The 14,581-nt window shown below is 37.0% G+C and overlaps 1 protein-coding gene and 1 pseudogene across 2 annotated transcripts; both read left to right on the top strand.

The window, feature by feature from the left end:
- Positions 1–425: 425 nt before the first annotated feature.
- LOC131978088 (mast cell protease 8-like) lies at positions 426–12,338 on the top strand. Of its 2 annotated transcripts, XM_059341602.1 has the most exons (6): positions 426–564; positions 10,406–10,540; positions 10,685–10,844; positions 11,092–11,224; positions 11,477–11,704; positions 11,812–12,338. In XM_059341602.1, exons 1-6 carry the CDS (start codon positions 546–548, stop codon positions 11,962–11,964), a joined length of 828 nt encoding a protein of 275 aa, XP_059197585.1. In that variant the 5' UTR covers positions 426–545; the 3' UTR covers positions 11,965–12,338. The 2 variants fall into 2 exon arrangements, with proteins under 2 accessions (XP_059197585.1, XP_059197584.1); XM_059341601.1 differs by lacking the exon at positions 426–564 and having other exon boundaries at positions 10,260–10,540.
- A 324-nt stretch (positions 12,339–12,662) lies between these two features.
- On the top strand, positions 12,663–14,301 carry LOC131978187 (granzyme E-like; annotated as a pseudogene).
- The last annotated feature ends 280 nt before the right edge of the window (positions 14,302–14,581 follow it).

Consider the following 14,581-nt stretch of genomic DNA (forward strand, 5'->3'; position numbering starts at 1 on the left):
CCAGAGCTGAGAAGGCAGGAAGAGTTATGGCTTAAAGGATGAAGCGGAGAATCAAAGAGGCTACCTGTCATCCCTTTCCCTCTGGGACCTGTCCTTCTTACAGTAATGATGACTTTCCCCCCCCCTCCCTCTCTCCCTTCACTACTAGCTAGACACCAAAAAATAAAAAAATAGCTAGAAATAGATCCCGAGTTGAACAGGCTCGATGGTGGATACAGTGACCCAAAATGACATTGTTAGAACAAATTAATTCTATCTTCCACATCTGGCACTTCGATCACCTCCCTCAGCTAAGGAATGTCTAAATATCAGTTTACCATTCCTATTTATTACAGCAGACCCCTAGTTTGCCCTCTGTGAAAAGGGCTGATGTATTACTCTTCTGTTGCTACTTACAGACCTCTTTTTACACCACAGTGAAAACCAATACAGCACCCTTTCAAAAGGTCTGTTTTTGTTTCCACACTGTTTGACCGACACGTTTTTCTTTCAGAGGCGCTCTTTGTGGTCAGAATGCTGTTGGATCTGTGGGCTCAGACAGACTGATGAGGAGACACTGCAAAGGTAATCTGTGTTTGTATGTGTGCATGCATCATAGCTGTGTGTGTGTGAGAGAGAGAGATGGGCTGTTGTCACCTTCAGTTTCTCTCTTATTCCTGGAGGCTCTGTTTGCCTCAGTCAGGCTTTACACATTGTAAAACACATCCTTTATGTGTGTGCCTTTGTTGATGAGGTATTAGGACCACGGCAGCTCTTTGAATTGGAATGTTAAGCTTTGGATTTATCTGAATGTTGAAATGGCAAGCTGCAAATGTTAGCATGTATGGCTAACTGGCTTATAAACAACTACAATTACCACCTTCCAGCTGTACGTCTATACCAGGGGTAGTTCAACCTGTGGCTCTGGGGCCACATGTGGCTCTTCAAGCCGTCTGCAGTGGCTCCATGTGGCTGTGACAAAAAAATGATACCAAATGAAATTTCTTTTCTGTTCTCTTTACATGTTGATTTTCATTGATGTTGGTGTAGGCCCAAAGCAATTTCTATTCCTGAATTATAAAAAAAATGTTGCTTATATACAGCATTACATTTGATGTTATTTTTACATTTTAGTCAACTAAAATGTGCACCATTGAGTAATAAAGTCTACGGCTCTGAATTTTGGCAACATCAAGCTAGTTTTGAGGTTTTCCTTCAATTCCAAATCTTCTGAGATATTTTAGGTGTCCAGTTTCTCATTTGCACTTGGGGCCTGGCTGCATTCTGACAAAATCATACTAATAAATGCTCATTATTGTGTATTGTTAATTGTTAAAAGGATCCCCATTAGCTGACACCAAAATGGGACGAGCTAGTCTTCCTGGGGTCCAAAAAAAATCACTTAACAATGATAATGTAAAAACAATGAAACATTGTAGACATCATTAAAAATCATCGGAAATTATTCAAATAAAATTCACAAATATTACATTCATCATTACATTCATACAGTCCATTCCCTACTCACACATTTAAATAGTGCATTCTCAAATGGTACTTGAAAGATATTTTGCTATTCAGCTTATGTATATTCAGCACATTATGATACATTATGGATAGGTTAATTTAGACTTAGTAGGCTGTTTCACAGTAAGGCTCAAAATTATGCTCCATTATGATATTTTTCTCTTTTTTTGGCCAACAATGGCTCTTTAGTTAATGAAGGTTGCCGACCCCTGGTCTATGCCAAACAGTCAAGTGCAGTTCATATCCATGTCAGTCCAGACTCCAGACTAAATATGTAGTTAAGACTTAATAAAAGGTGTATTTTCTGGCACTTTTTGGCACTATTTTCTGGCCCTTCTGTTCCAGAGTGATGGTGTTGAATAATGGCCAGAAGATTATGTAGTTACAGTGAAATTGACCTCTGATCTTTTGGGTAAAAAACATGATTGGTCATAATTAGAATTAAGGAATGAGTTACAGCCCAACATGCTTAAGTGGCAATCAGTTCACTGTATCTCAGACTTGTGCATTTAGTTATATGAGTTGCGTTCGAGTGAATTTGAACAACTTACGTATTAGTTCGAGTTTGTCCAAACTTGACTAGACATAGAAACAGTAACTACTGGGGAGCAGGGCTTAGCAAAAGGTCTGTTATTTTGTAAAAAAAAAAAAAAAAAAAGGAAAAATTAGCCTTCATTTATTCAACTTTCTTATTAAGGAGCCTGTGACAAGACTAAAATATGCCAATGAGAACATAATTTAGTAATCACAAGTGGGTTTATACTGTTCCTTATTTTTTTGACAGACCCTCTTCAGTGGCCTGATGAATAGCATGACTTAAGACACGAAAGCTTTTACCTCACAGTATCACTTTTCTTGCAAAAAAAAAAAAAAACAGAGTCCAAGTGTTTTGTTGGGAAAGCTTCATTCTTCAATAAAATGAAAAGGGGGTAGGAGAAGAAAATTCCCATCCTCTCATTATACTGGTTTAAATCTGATACATCTAAATATGAATCCCATGTCTAAAGCGGATAGACACCATATGTTTTTTGGATTGAAATGGTTCAAGCTGAACAGAAAAACACCCATAGAGCTGACATAATTTATGTCGTTTCGAGGCTCAGTCAAATGATTCGCCTCTTTTCTCTCTCCTTTTTGCTGGCCATGTTACTTAAGTAGAGGCCTGATATTTGTGAGAAGTCACCTGTGGTTTCTTTAGCTAATTATTGTCATTAACTGTCCTTCTATTCATTATTGTTATTTAGCTCAATATTTTGACTGGGTGCTTACACAACCACATTGGCCAGCTGTGGACAAAACTGCAGATGGGAAATTGAGTATGTGCCCCTGATGCAGTTTGTAAGTGTTTGACACAAACACAGCATTCACGTATGAGTCAAAATCAACAGCGTGGCCTCATTCTCAGAATTTGCAAATGTGGTGGATATCTCGTGCTTAAGAATAACAGCTCATTATTTACGGAAAGCTGTCAAACAAACAGAAGCAACATGAGTCTGCATGAGATCGGTTTGGTTTAGATCACAAGATATAATCTCCTGACACTTTGGTTGGTGTGGTCGGACTAGGCTTCAGTTTCAACAGAAGTCTTTACCAAGAAATGTGTTTGTGGTTGGAAAGTGAACTCTTAAGTTTCTGCCTTTTATCTAATGTTTTCAGCACACGCACACACATCATTTTCTTTAAAAGGATGTACACATTAAAGTGTTTTCTTTTACATGGAGGTGAGATTCTTCATTAGAACTTTATTTTCTTGTGTTGCACAACAGTCAACACATGTCTTATCTATGAATCTGTTTTAAATTGACATGTCCATTACTAACATCTTTCTCTTAAAATGTCCACTTGTGCCAAGTCAAATACAATGCAGTTCTTTTTATTGAAGATATCAGTAATTGTCCAAGCTTTTTTGCTACCTTTCTACAATATCAGACGGAGTGAATGTTTAGTTTAAACAGTGATTGTTACACTTATTTGCATTTTTTGGGAGGTCAAAATTGAATGAAACTCTTGTTCCTTTCCAATCACAGCACTATACAGCTACATTGCAGAGTGAAATAAAGCACTTCAACTATGTCAGCTCGGTAAAATTTGCAGTACACGGAAAAAAAAACACAGAGACAGGTCAATGAAGCCATTGGCAAAATAAAATAACTCCTCTATTCTACATCCTCTTCCAGTTTATTGGATGTTTTTCTTTATGCAATGTCTGTCAAAAATTCATTTTGAACAGCCCATGTCTAACTTTAATTGAGTATCAACAGTCAAAGCCTGACTTGGAAGAAAAATCTTTTATTGAAATCACAGGTGCACCCAAGTATGCTTTCTATTCTCTTGCCTTTTTGTAGACTATCTGCAGGCATCAACAGCTAGATCTGTCTATCACTGCAATATTACCTTCCCAGCTGTGAAAATACTGGCAATGAATGCATGAAATATTATCTATGCAGGCTTAAAACAAGTCGCTGAAGGTCTGATAACAAACCTTAAGGAGACACTGCTCTATTACTAGCAGGCAGGCCTTAAACAGACATTAAGTATTGATTTATAAAGTCATTGTGATGTGTATTTTAATGGGATAAAAAACAAAAAAAATCATATTAAGAAGTATTTTGAAGATTTAGCCATCTTCAAATAAAGCATGCACAGTAGTGGTCAAAATAATAGCAGTCTAATGTGATGTATTTTTTATTGCTACATGGCAAACAAGGTACCAGTAGGTGCAGTAGATTCTCAGAAAACCAACAAGACCCAGCATTCGTGATATACACGCTCTTAAGGCTTGGGCAATTCGTTGAAAGTGGTGTGTTCAAAAATATAGCAGTGTCATTCAATCATGAGGTCATGAATTTTGTGAAAAACCAGGTGTGAATCAGGTGGCCTCTATTTAAGGATGAAGCCAGCACTTGTTGAACATGCATTTCTCTTTGAAAGCCTGAGGAAAATGGGTCGTTAAACATTGAACAGCCTACTTTTATTCAAAAGTTAATTGGAGAGGGGAAAACTTATTAAGAGGTGCAAACAATTAAAGGCTGTTCAGCTAAAATTATCTCCAATGCTTTAAAATGGAGAGCAAAACCAGAGAAACATGGCAGAAAACAGAAGACAACCATCAAATTGGATGGAAGAATAAGCAGAATGGCAAAGGCTCAGCCAATGATCAGCTCCAGGATGATCAAAGACAGTCTGGAGTTACCTGGAAGTGCTGTGACAGTTAGAAGACGTCTGTGTGAAGCTAATCTATTGACAAGAATCCCCCGCAAAGTCCCTCTGTTAAAAAAAAGGCATGTGCAGAAGAGGTTACAATTTGCCAAAGAACACATCAACTGGCCTAAAGAGAAATGGAGGAACATTTTGTGGACATTTTAAACTGAAGACTTATCTTTTTAACTTGGCTTTTACCTTAAACATTTTTAGAGATTTTTCTGCTCATGCATGTTAGTGTCTTCTTCTTTATTTTTATTTGCTATTATTTATTAGTATATATATATATATATATATATATAACACATATATATATGTCAATATATATATATGTCTCTTGTATGAAAAGTGCTATACAAATGAAGTCTGACTGACTGACTGAGTCTGACTGATGAGAGTAAAATTGTTCTTTTTGGGTCCAAGGGCTGCAGACAGTTTGTGAGACGAGCCCCAAACTCTGAATTCAAGCCACAGTACACAGTGAAGACAGTGAAGCATGGTGGTGCAGCATCATGATATGGGCATGTTTCTCCTACTATGGTGTTGGGCCTATTTATCACATACCAGGGATCATGGATCAGTTTGCATATGTCAAAAATACTTGAAGAGGTCATGTTGCCTTATGCTGAAGAGGACATGCCCTTGAAATGGGTGTTTCAACAAGACAATGAGCCCAAACACACTAGTAAACCAGCAAAATCTTGGTTCCAAACCAACAACAGTGATGTTATGGAGTGGACCTTAATCCTTGTGAACTTGAGAACTTGTGGGGTGACATCAAAAATGTGTTTCAGAAGCAAAATCAAGAAATGTAAATTAATTGTGGAATGTTGTTAAAGAATCTTGGAGTGGAATAACAGCTGAAAGGTGCCACAAGTTGGTTGACTCCATGCCACACAGATGTGAAGCAGTTGTAAAAAACTGTGGTCATACAACTAAATATTAGTTTAGTGATTCACAGAATTGCTAAATCCTAGAAACAAAAAAGTTTGTACAAAATAGTTTTGTGTTTATAAAGTCAACGGCAGACACTGCTATTTTTTTTTTAACACACCCTTTTCAACTAATTGCCCAATTGCACAGCCTTAAGAGCGTGCATATCACGAATGCTGGGTCTTGTTGGTTTTCTGAGAATCTACTGCGCCTACTGGTACCTTGTTTGCCATGTAGCAATAAAAAATATAATAAAAACCTGGATTAATCTGCTTAGTCACATTTGACTGCTATAACTTTCAACACTACTGTATCACTTTGTTGTTGCATGAGCAAGAAAGAAAGTTTAATCTCTTCATCTTGAATTTTCATTTCTGACTGCATCACAGTTTTAGTAACCGCATGCATGCGTGCCTCATTTGTTCTGTATTTCCTGTTCAGTGTAGAGTAAATGACTGTCAACATGAAGATAGGAATAAAGAGAACAGTTTGACGTGATCTTTGTCACAGCTCCGATCCTGGGTCCTGTGGGAAACTGCTCAACTTTAGTTCGAATTTTAGAAATAAAAGTTCAAATCAAACTTTTTGTTTAGCGATGCCCAAATTTTGTCTTTAGCATTTAATGTCGAAAGGTATCCAGTATTTGTTAGTTACTTAAACATATTTTTAGTTTCTGATTTAGGTCACTATTATTGAGTACAATAACAGCACAATATACATAGTATTAAAACAATTAGGGCTACACCTTATGATTATTTTACATATTTAATATTATCAATGCATTCATATAACAACAAATTTACCCAAAATACATTTTTAAAACTTGTCATTTATATTTCAATATTATATTCAATCATATTCTCTTTAAAACAAACAAATATGACAAACAAACTATGCACTGTAGAGCATTGTTCCCCAACAGAAAATAGTGTCCTGTCTTGATGTTTGAAAATCCTTTCATAATTTGTGTAACAACTGGAATGTGTATCCAAAACTGATAAATATTAAATTTGGTAATTGAGTTTTTTAGAGATCTTGCTTTCAAATATGACTGTTGTCAACAACATGGGTTATGAAGCGGTATTGATAAAAGTAGAGATAAGATCAGGTTATGCATCATCAGAGTTCTCAACTGAAGAACAGTCATGTCAACAAATTAAAGTAAGTAGAAGTTACTCAGAAATTAATATAAGCATGGATTACTTTATGACATAAAACATCATTGTGTGTTGCTTTTTATTATAATGTATACAATTTGAGGACATAAAATAAACGAAAAACAGTATTTTAATTGAACTGATAGGCCATTATGTGTGGGAGTTTATGTTTTTAAAAAAGATAATTAATTAACTAACTGAAACTGTATTGTGTGGTTAGAAAACTAACTAAAATTATAGTGAAAATGTCCTTCGTTTTCATCTTTGTCAACTTTTTTCAAACATAATGAAGATGGATAAGACAAAGGAAATAAAGGCAAAATTTACTGTGACCCCACCCAACAAATACCCCATTACAAAAAAAATAAATCTAACACTATAACTAATAAAAACTAAAACTAAAACTGATGAAAAATTCAAAACTATTATAACCTTGCAAGGGAATTCACTATTCCAATGAGGGCCCTCACAAAGATAGAAGTACAAGAATGTGTGTGTGTGTGTGTGTGTGTGTGTGTGTGTGTGCGTGTGTATCAACAGTATCCATTACCGTGAATGATGTGGATTATCTTCTAAAGTCTGCTTTTTGAAGATAAATTTAAGATTAAACACCTCGGTGCCCACCAACTGCTGGATATTGTTATCAACTAAGCTGCTGGTAAAAATGATCGCAGCTTTAACATGGAGTGCTTCTTCAGGAAAAAATGTCTATCTGGTGGAATGCCAGAGAAGAAACTTATTTGTGTGTGTTCGAGAGGATGGTACCTGGTTAAAAAACAGGCTTTCAGGATCTACCCAAATTGAGAGCTCATGCAAATAGAGTATTGAGCAGTATAAGAAGTTGAGTCAAACAGGTATGTGCCCAGTTGGATTATTACCTGTAAAATCATGTCATTTTTGTTTCGTTCTGCATAGAAGTTGTTGCCCCACCACTTTTATTTCACCTTGAAATGCCACTCGTGACCATCTTGTGAGGTCAGCGTTACTTGAGCTTTGCTGCCCGTGGGGTTTAGCTAAAATAAGTGTGTGTGTGTGTGTGTGTGTGTGTGTGTGTGTGTGTGTGTGTGTAACTCATTACAGGAGGCTGTCTAACTTTTGTCTGGAAACAGTCTTATATGTCCTGACAGTGGTGACGTCTCCCCATCCCAGAGGCTGAGCCACAGTCTTGGAATCCAGACTCATCCCGTCTTTTCTTGTGGACAGGAAGTGCATCTGTTTGGCAGCTTCCGCCACACACTCAGTCAGCTGTAACCATGCAGTGAGAAAGGGCAAATAAGCAAAGCATGCTTATTGGAAATACTCATACATGTACAACAATGTTCGATCTTGTTATTGTTTGTATTGTTATTTTGCCTTATTATATAACAAAATCTGAAATATTCTCTTATATTTTCTGATCACAGGTGGTGGACTTTTTTCTTTTTCAAAAAAAAAATGTGATCACAGACATGAGTCAGTTAATCCTTAATAGGGCACTCATTGAAATACTTGCAAATTCCCAATTTCTACCCTAGAGAGCATTGGAGGATATTGCTTACAGCCAGAATGTGTAAAAAAAAACCATACAGACTCGGGGGAGAGGGGTAATATTTTGAGAAAAAAAGTTTACGAGTTTAAGGTGTCAAATCTAAGAGAAAAAATGTGCAGATTTATGAGATTTAAAGTGGTGAATCTCCCCACTTTTGTTTCGTAAATCTGTGACTTTTTTCGAGCAGATTTGCCACTTTAAATCTCATAAAACTGCACATTTTTTTCTTGTAGATTTGGCACTTTAATCTAGTAAATTTGCAACCCACCCATATTTATTCATACTTGGCCTTAACATGCCATCATAGTCAAGTTCTACTCGTACAAGTCCATGTGGTTCTACGACCTCACAGAGAGACATGGGGACCTCATTTTGATATCCACTGAAGTTACCAAATATAGTTCTTCGCCCGATAAAGGGTTAATATCAGGATAATTGCTGAACAGTGTCACATCAGCATGGCTCTTGGGCCACAAACCTTCCGTTACCATATGTGATTTCGTTCACCCACGCTTTGATCCATCATCACAGCTCTAGGAATGTCTATTTCTCTGCCTGTTGGCTTTTATTGTTGTCATTTTCCTTTCTTCTTAATAAACATGTAATTTTCACTGTGATTGATGGGTTTTCATGGCTGTTAATACATTCCCTCAGCCCTTGTCGTTGTGGCCGATGGTAAAACCAGCCAGCCCTCTGTGCCCCACGGTCCCCATAAAAGTGACAGGCTAACCATAAAGGCCCTGTTCCATCCTCCTGTAATTCCCATTACTGCCCTGGACTCCAGGAGCTCACATCCCCAAAAAACCTGTTCACTCCCGTCATCCTCCCCCGCCTCCTTTTTTTCTCCCTTCTTCAACACATGAAAACTCTGATGTGCATCATTCAAAACAATTAAGATACAGTTTGTGACTAAGATATTAGAAAGACATACTAACGTCTAGACTGAGGAAGTAATGTAAAAGACATATCTGTACTCTGTGGTCAGTAGCTGCATATTTTTAGGCTAGACTACACTGAAGAGGAATGGATTATGACCACCAATATATGAAGTGTTTCAAAACTCTTTACAGAGCGTCATCCTTGTTAGATCTGTAATGATTGTTCTGTGCTAACATTCAGCTTTTCTTTTCATCTCCCACTTTCTACAAAAATACAGCAGCCAGTGTCTCAAGTGAATTTTCCCTTAATTTTTCTGCAAAGCCCACAGGCTATTAACACACATTATGAATTGCATATAATTTATGTCACACATACAGCTTTCTAATGAAGAAATTATGAGAGTGGCCTCTTGCATAAAATACATAAGACTAACCAAAATATTTATTTACTATAATCCGTGTTTATGAAATCTACCAGATGATCTCCTTTTCCCTCCAACAGAATCTTAATGACTTCTTCATCCCTCTGGTAGCTCAGGGGTCACATTTCACTTTAACTTCCATAAACCACACTTCCAAACAAATCCTATTTTTATGCACTGGCTTATGACGTGATAACATCAGAATAATGTTACCTTTGGGGCTGTGTGACAGACATAGAGGCTCCTCTGAGAAAGCCACAGCTTTGAACATGAAATGCCAGGAGAGATCTTTAGGGCTGTGAATGTTACCACAAAGATATCAGTGGATAAATTATTATTAATTATATCACAGTTCATTACACTTGTCTATCATTTGCTCAAGCTTGCACAATTCAACTCAGTTACAATACAAGTGAACCTGCCTCATGGATATAACTAAGAAGTGGCTTTTGTATGTACTTGCACCCATCTGTGCAGCCATGGGCGTGTCGGTCTCAGACCCATTGTTGGTACATTGCTACAGCCTTGATTCCAAAAAACTTGGGACATTGTCAAAAAAATGTAAAATAAAAACAAAAGTTGTACTCAGTATTTGAGTAGTTCCCCAGCTCGAATATTATACCACATTTCAAATTGTGCATGTCCACTTTATTACACACTGTTTTAAGAATTGAACCTTTTTTCCTATGAAAATCTAACGTCTTCCTCAAGAATGTTGTTCAAAGCCACATCATTTGCATATGCAACCTACACAAACACTTCCTTCTCTCGCTTATACAGGGAAGCATTTAAAGAGTGAAACTGTCAGTGATGTGAGACACTGCTTTTCAGCAGCTCGGCTGGACTGTGATCTCACCATGTTTATCCACTGTGAGCTGCTCATACTGATACTTGTGCTGATGAATGATGGACAAGGTAAGTGAAGTAGCATTATAAAATCTGTAAACATATATATTTTTTTGTTTTACAATGTACTACAGCACATGAGGAACTACATCCACACTGTGGGACATACAATGAATGAAGATGGAACTGTTTATTTCAACTTTTTTGTCTCAGTTCAAACAGGAGAAATCATAGGAGGTGGTGAGGCTGCACCACACAGCAGGCCGTACATGGTGCTTTTGGAGCGCTATCTGCAGAACAACAAAAAAGCACACTGTGGTGGCTTCCTGCTGAATGAGGATATAGTGATGACTGCTGCCCACTGCCAGGCCAGGTCACTATTAACACACAATGTTTTAGCTACTTGGTATTTATCCCAACAACAGTCAGACACGTGCTATGGGACTTTGATTTAAAGTATATCAATACATTATAACTATATGTTTCAAATATGTTTTATAATGCCCTCAATAAGTGCAACATACATTTAAGTCTCTTAATATTTATATTTTGCTAATGTAATGCTGTTTTGCTTTCTTATTGAATTTTGTGGGTTTTTTAATTGAATGTTGTCATTTCAGAGCCTACATAGTCTTTCTCGGAGTTCATGATTTCCAGAAGACTAATGAAGTACAGCGTATATCTGTGGAACAATCTTTTCCACACAAAGACTACAACGCATCAAATTACAAAAATGACATAATGCTTCTTAAGGTAAGACAGTTCTTGCAGTTAAACAATAATTAGCTTGTGTGTATCTAACTTAGCTACGAATTTTGTTTAACATGAGATGGATTGCAAATGTTCTATTAAATGCATTAATCAGGTCAAGGGCTTGAAAAACTGTTTGCATGCAAAGTGGAACAATAACTAATCAATGAATGAATTAGACAACAGGCAAATGTAAGCAATGGGATGAATATTTCAGCTTCATGTGTGTATTTTCATCTCTCCATTTTTATAAAGTTGAGCTCCAAGGCAAAGTACAGCAACAATGTGAGGCCTATTGCTCTCGCAAACCAAGATGATGGCTCTCTGCCGAAATCATGTAGCACCTCCGGCTGGGGAAGAACAGGCAAGAACTCAACATATATGTCTAACGTACTCATGGAAGTCAATGTGACACTTACTGACAGTGAGCCGTGTGATGGGAACAACTTCTACTGCTCTGAGGGAGACAGTGGGCCTGGTAGGGTAGGTACTTTTGTGACACGAAATGAACAAACAAATGTTGGTCAAATATAATAAATAATGGACTGTTGTTGGAGCAATCACTGCATACTGTGTATGTCTATTTTCAGGGAGACTCCGGTGGTCCACTGGTCTGTGGTGGAATGGCATACGGCGTGGTGTCCTACAATTTCAAACCACACTCAGGTGGCCGGGAGATTAATTATTACGCCAAGATTCCTGACAACAGACGTTTGATTAATTCAACCATGATAAATGCATAAAAAGCTCTGATACATGTGACACTTTTAAATTTACTGTTTGTCACAATTTTTTTCCAAAGCAGTGACAATGTCCAAAATCTGAATTTGCTTGCTTTACATAGACGTAATGAAAATGTGCTTTACTTGGATGTTTCCAAATGATACAAATTACATGTTTGTTTCACGAGTAATCATGGCACACAAATCAAGTAAAGCTTGAAATTTAAAAAAATAAGTGTAACTTCAATGCTGTTTAATAGATTCATAATCTATTGATATGAGATACTGTATGTCATAGTGCTCTAAGATACATTACTGCATTTATTTTTGACTTGATGAAATGAGAACACAGGATCCTTTAAGTTTTGTACCATATTGTTCATCAATAAACTGTTGCTCTGTCACCATGTTGTCTCGATGCCTGTGTACACTTCTCTGTTCAGTTCTCTGAATTCAAAAGACAACACTGCCTCCTTGTGAACAAAGTGTATTGATGCAGCCTGAAGAGGGCCACTGAAGTCTGATTATTCAGACTACATAGACAGATGAGACCAAAATAAATACAATTAGTCAATATAATGCTACATATGGGCTATGTACTTAATTCATCACTAACTCCTTTAGTTGTAAGCTATTAAAATATAACTTGTCATGATCTGGAGGTGACAGAGCCGTCCTCCTCATAAGAGGCGTTCCAAGTCTCTTCATTTACATATGCAAACTTCAGAAACACTACAAGGAGCATTTAAAGAGTGAAACTGTCAGTGATGTGAGACACTGCTTTTCAGCAGCTCGGCTGGACTGTGATCTCACCATGTTTATCCACTGTGAGCTGCTCATACTGATACTTGTGCTGATTAATGATGGACAAGGTAAGTGAAGTAGTGTTTCTAAAGCTGTAAATACTTTTTCATCCAGAACTACATCACACGATGGGACATACACTGAATGAGGACGGAACTGTTTATTTCATTTTTTAAATTTCAGCTGTTATAGGAGGTCATGAGGCTGTACCACACAGCAGGCCGTACATGGTGCTTTTGGAGTGGCACTTTGAGGATGGTAAAAAAGGACACTGTGGTGGCTTCCTGCTGAACGAGGATTTTGTGATGACTGCTGCCTCCTGCCGAGCCAGGTAAGTTATACTTTATCTTTTATCTACAGACAACAACAACTTTGTCACCTGTATTAGGACTTCAATTTAAAGTACACCAATTAATGATATGTATTTGGCAAATATACACGATGGCTTCAATAATTGTGACCTTCAAGTCTCTTACTAATTCTATTTTGTGAATGCAATGCTGTCAGATTAGATTTTTTTTTGCATTTAATTTTGTCATTTCAGGTCCTACACAGTCTTTCTAGAAGTTCAACATTTCACAAGACAGCATGAGAGTGGTGAAGTACAGAATATATCCGTGGAACAAACATTTACACATGAAGACTACGACGCAAAAAAATACAAAAATAACATAATGCTTCTTAAGGTTAAAATATTGCATTTATTGGTAAAAATTAGTTAAATACTTAATATTTATATATTTTTAAAAGTATACTATTTTAAATAGTATCTCTGTTTTTCCAGTTGAGCTCCAAGGCAAAGTTCAGCAAAAATGTGAGACCTATTGCTCTCGCAGACCAAGGTGATGGTTCTCTGCCACAATCATGCAGCATCTCCGGCTGGGGAAGACCAGACAGGAACACTATATATATGTCTAACGTACTCATGGAGGTGAATGTAACACTTGTTGACAGTGAGCAGTGTGCTGGGGAGCCCTTATACTGCACTGAGGGAGACATTGGGCCGAGTAAGGTAACAGAAACAAACAAATGTCAACCGAAATGTTTAATTCACTGTTATGGAAGCAATCACTGCATACTGTGTATGTATTTACAGGGAGATGGTGGTGGTCCACTGGTCTGTGATGGAAAGGCATACGGCGTGGCGTCCTCAACCTATGAAATTGATGGCCAGAAAATACACCGTTATTCTAAGATTCCTTACTACAGAAACTGGATTGATTCAACCATGAAAAATGCATTAAAAAGTACAACTTTTTTTTGTTTGGCACATTAAGTCAAAAGCCTGAATATATGTGATTGTGGTTTGGTTCATTTAGAGAGTGATAACTTCTGACTTTTTATGGCATGGCTGTTTTTTTCTGCTGCTGGGGCGTAAGCTTTTTTTCTTTTTTGTCAGAAGACTGTTGATTATCCGAAGCAAAGTTACGTGTGGACTCATTGCTGTTTAACAGATGTAATAATAATAATAATAATAATAATAATAATAATACATTTAATTTGGAGGCGGCTTACTTGGCACTCAAGGACACCGTACTAAAAAGATAGAAAAGAAACAGCAATAAAATACAATAAAATACACAGAATTATTAACAATACAATACAATAGATAGATTGGACAGGGAATTTGTCATCAGAGGGAATAGGCAGTTTTAAACAGATGTGTTTTGAGTTGTGATTTGAAATGAGGGAGTGAGTCAATGTTCCTGAGTTGGAGTGATAGTGAGTTCCAGAGGCGTGGAGCAATATCTATATATGTTAGATAATGTATGTCATCTTGCTATTAAATTCTTCCTTATATACATTACATTCCTGTTTGTCACAATTTTTTACA

The sequence above is a fragment of the Centropristis striata genome, chromosome 9 (assembly GCF_030273125.1).
Source record: "Centropristis striata isolate RG_2023a ecotype Rhode Island chromosome 9, C.striata_1.0, whole genome shotgun sequence".
NCBI lineage: Eukaryota > Metazoa > Chordata > Actinopteri > Perciformes > Serranidae > Centropristis > Centropristis striata.

Coding starts and splice junctions, on each gene's coding strand:
- LOC131978088 (XM_059341601.1), top strand. CDS start 10,366: ATGCAACCTACACAAACACTTCCTTCTCTCGCTTATACAGGGAAGCAT. Junction 10,845..11,091: donor GCTGCCCACTGCCAGGCCAG/GTCACTATTAAC, acceptor TTGTCATTTCAG/AGCCTACATAGTCTTTCTCG. Junction 11,705..11,811: donor GAGACAGTGGGCCTGGTAGG/GTAGGTACTTTT, acceptor GTCTATTTTCAG/GGAGACTCCGGTGGTCCACT.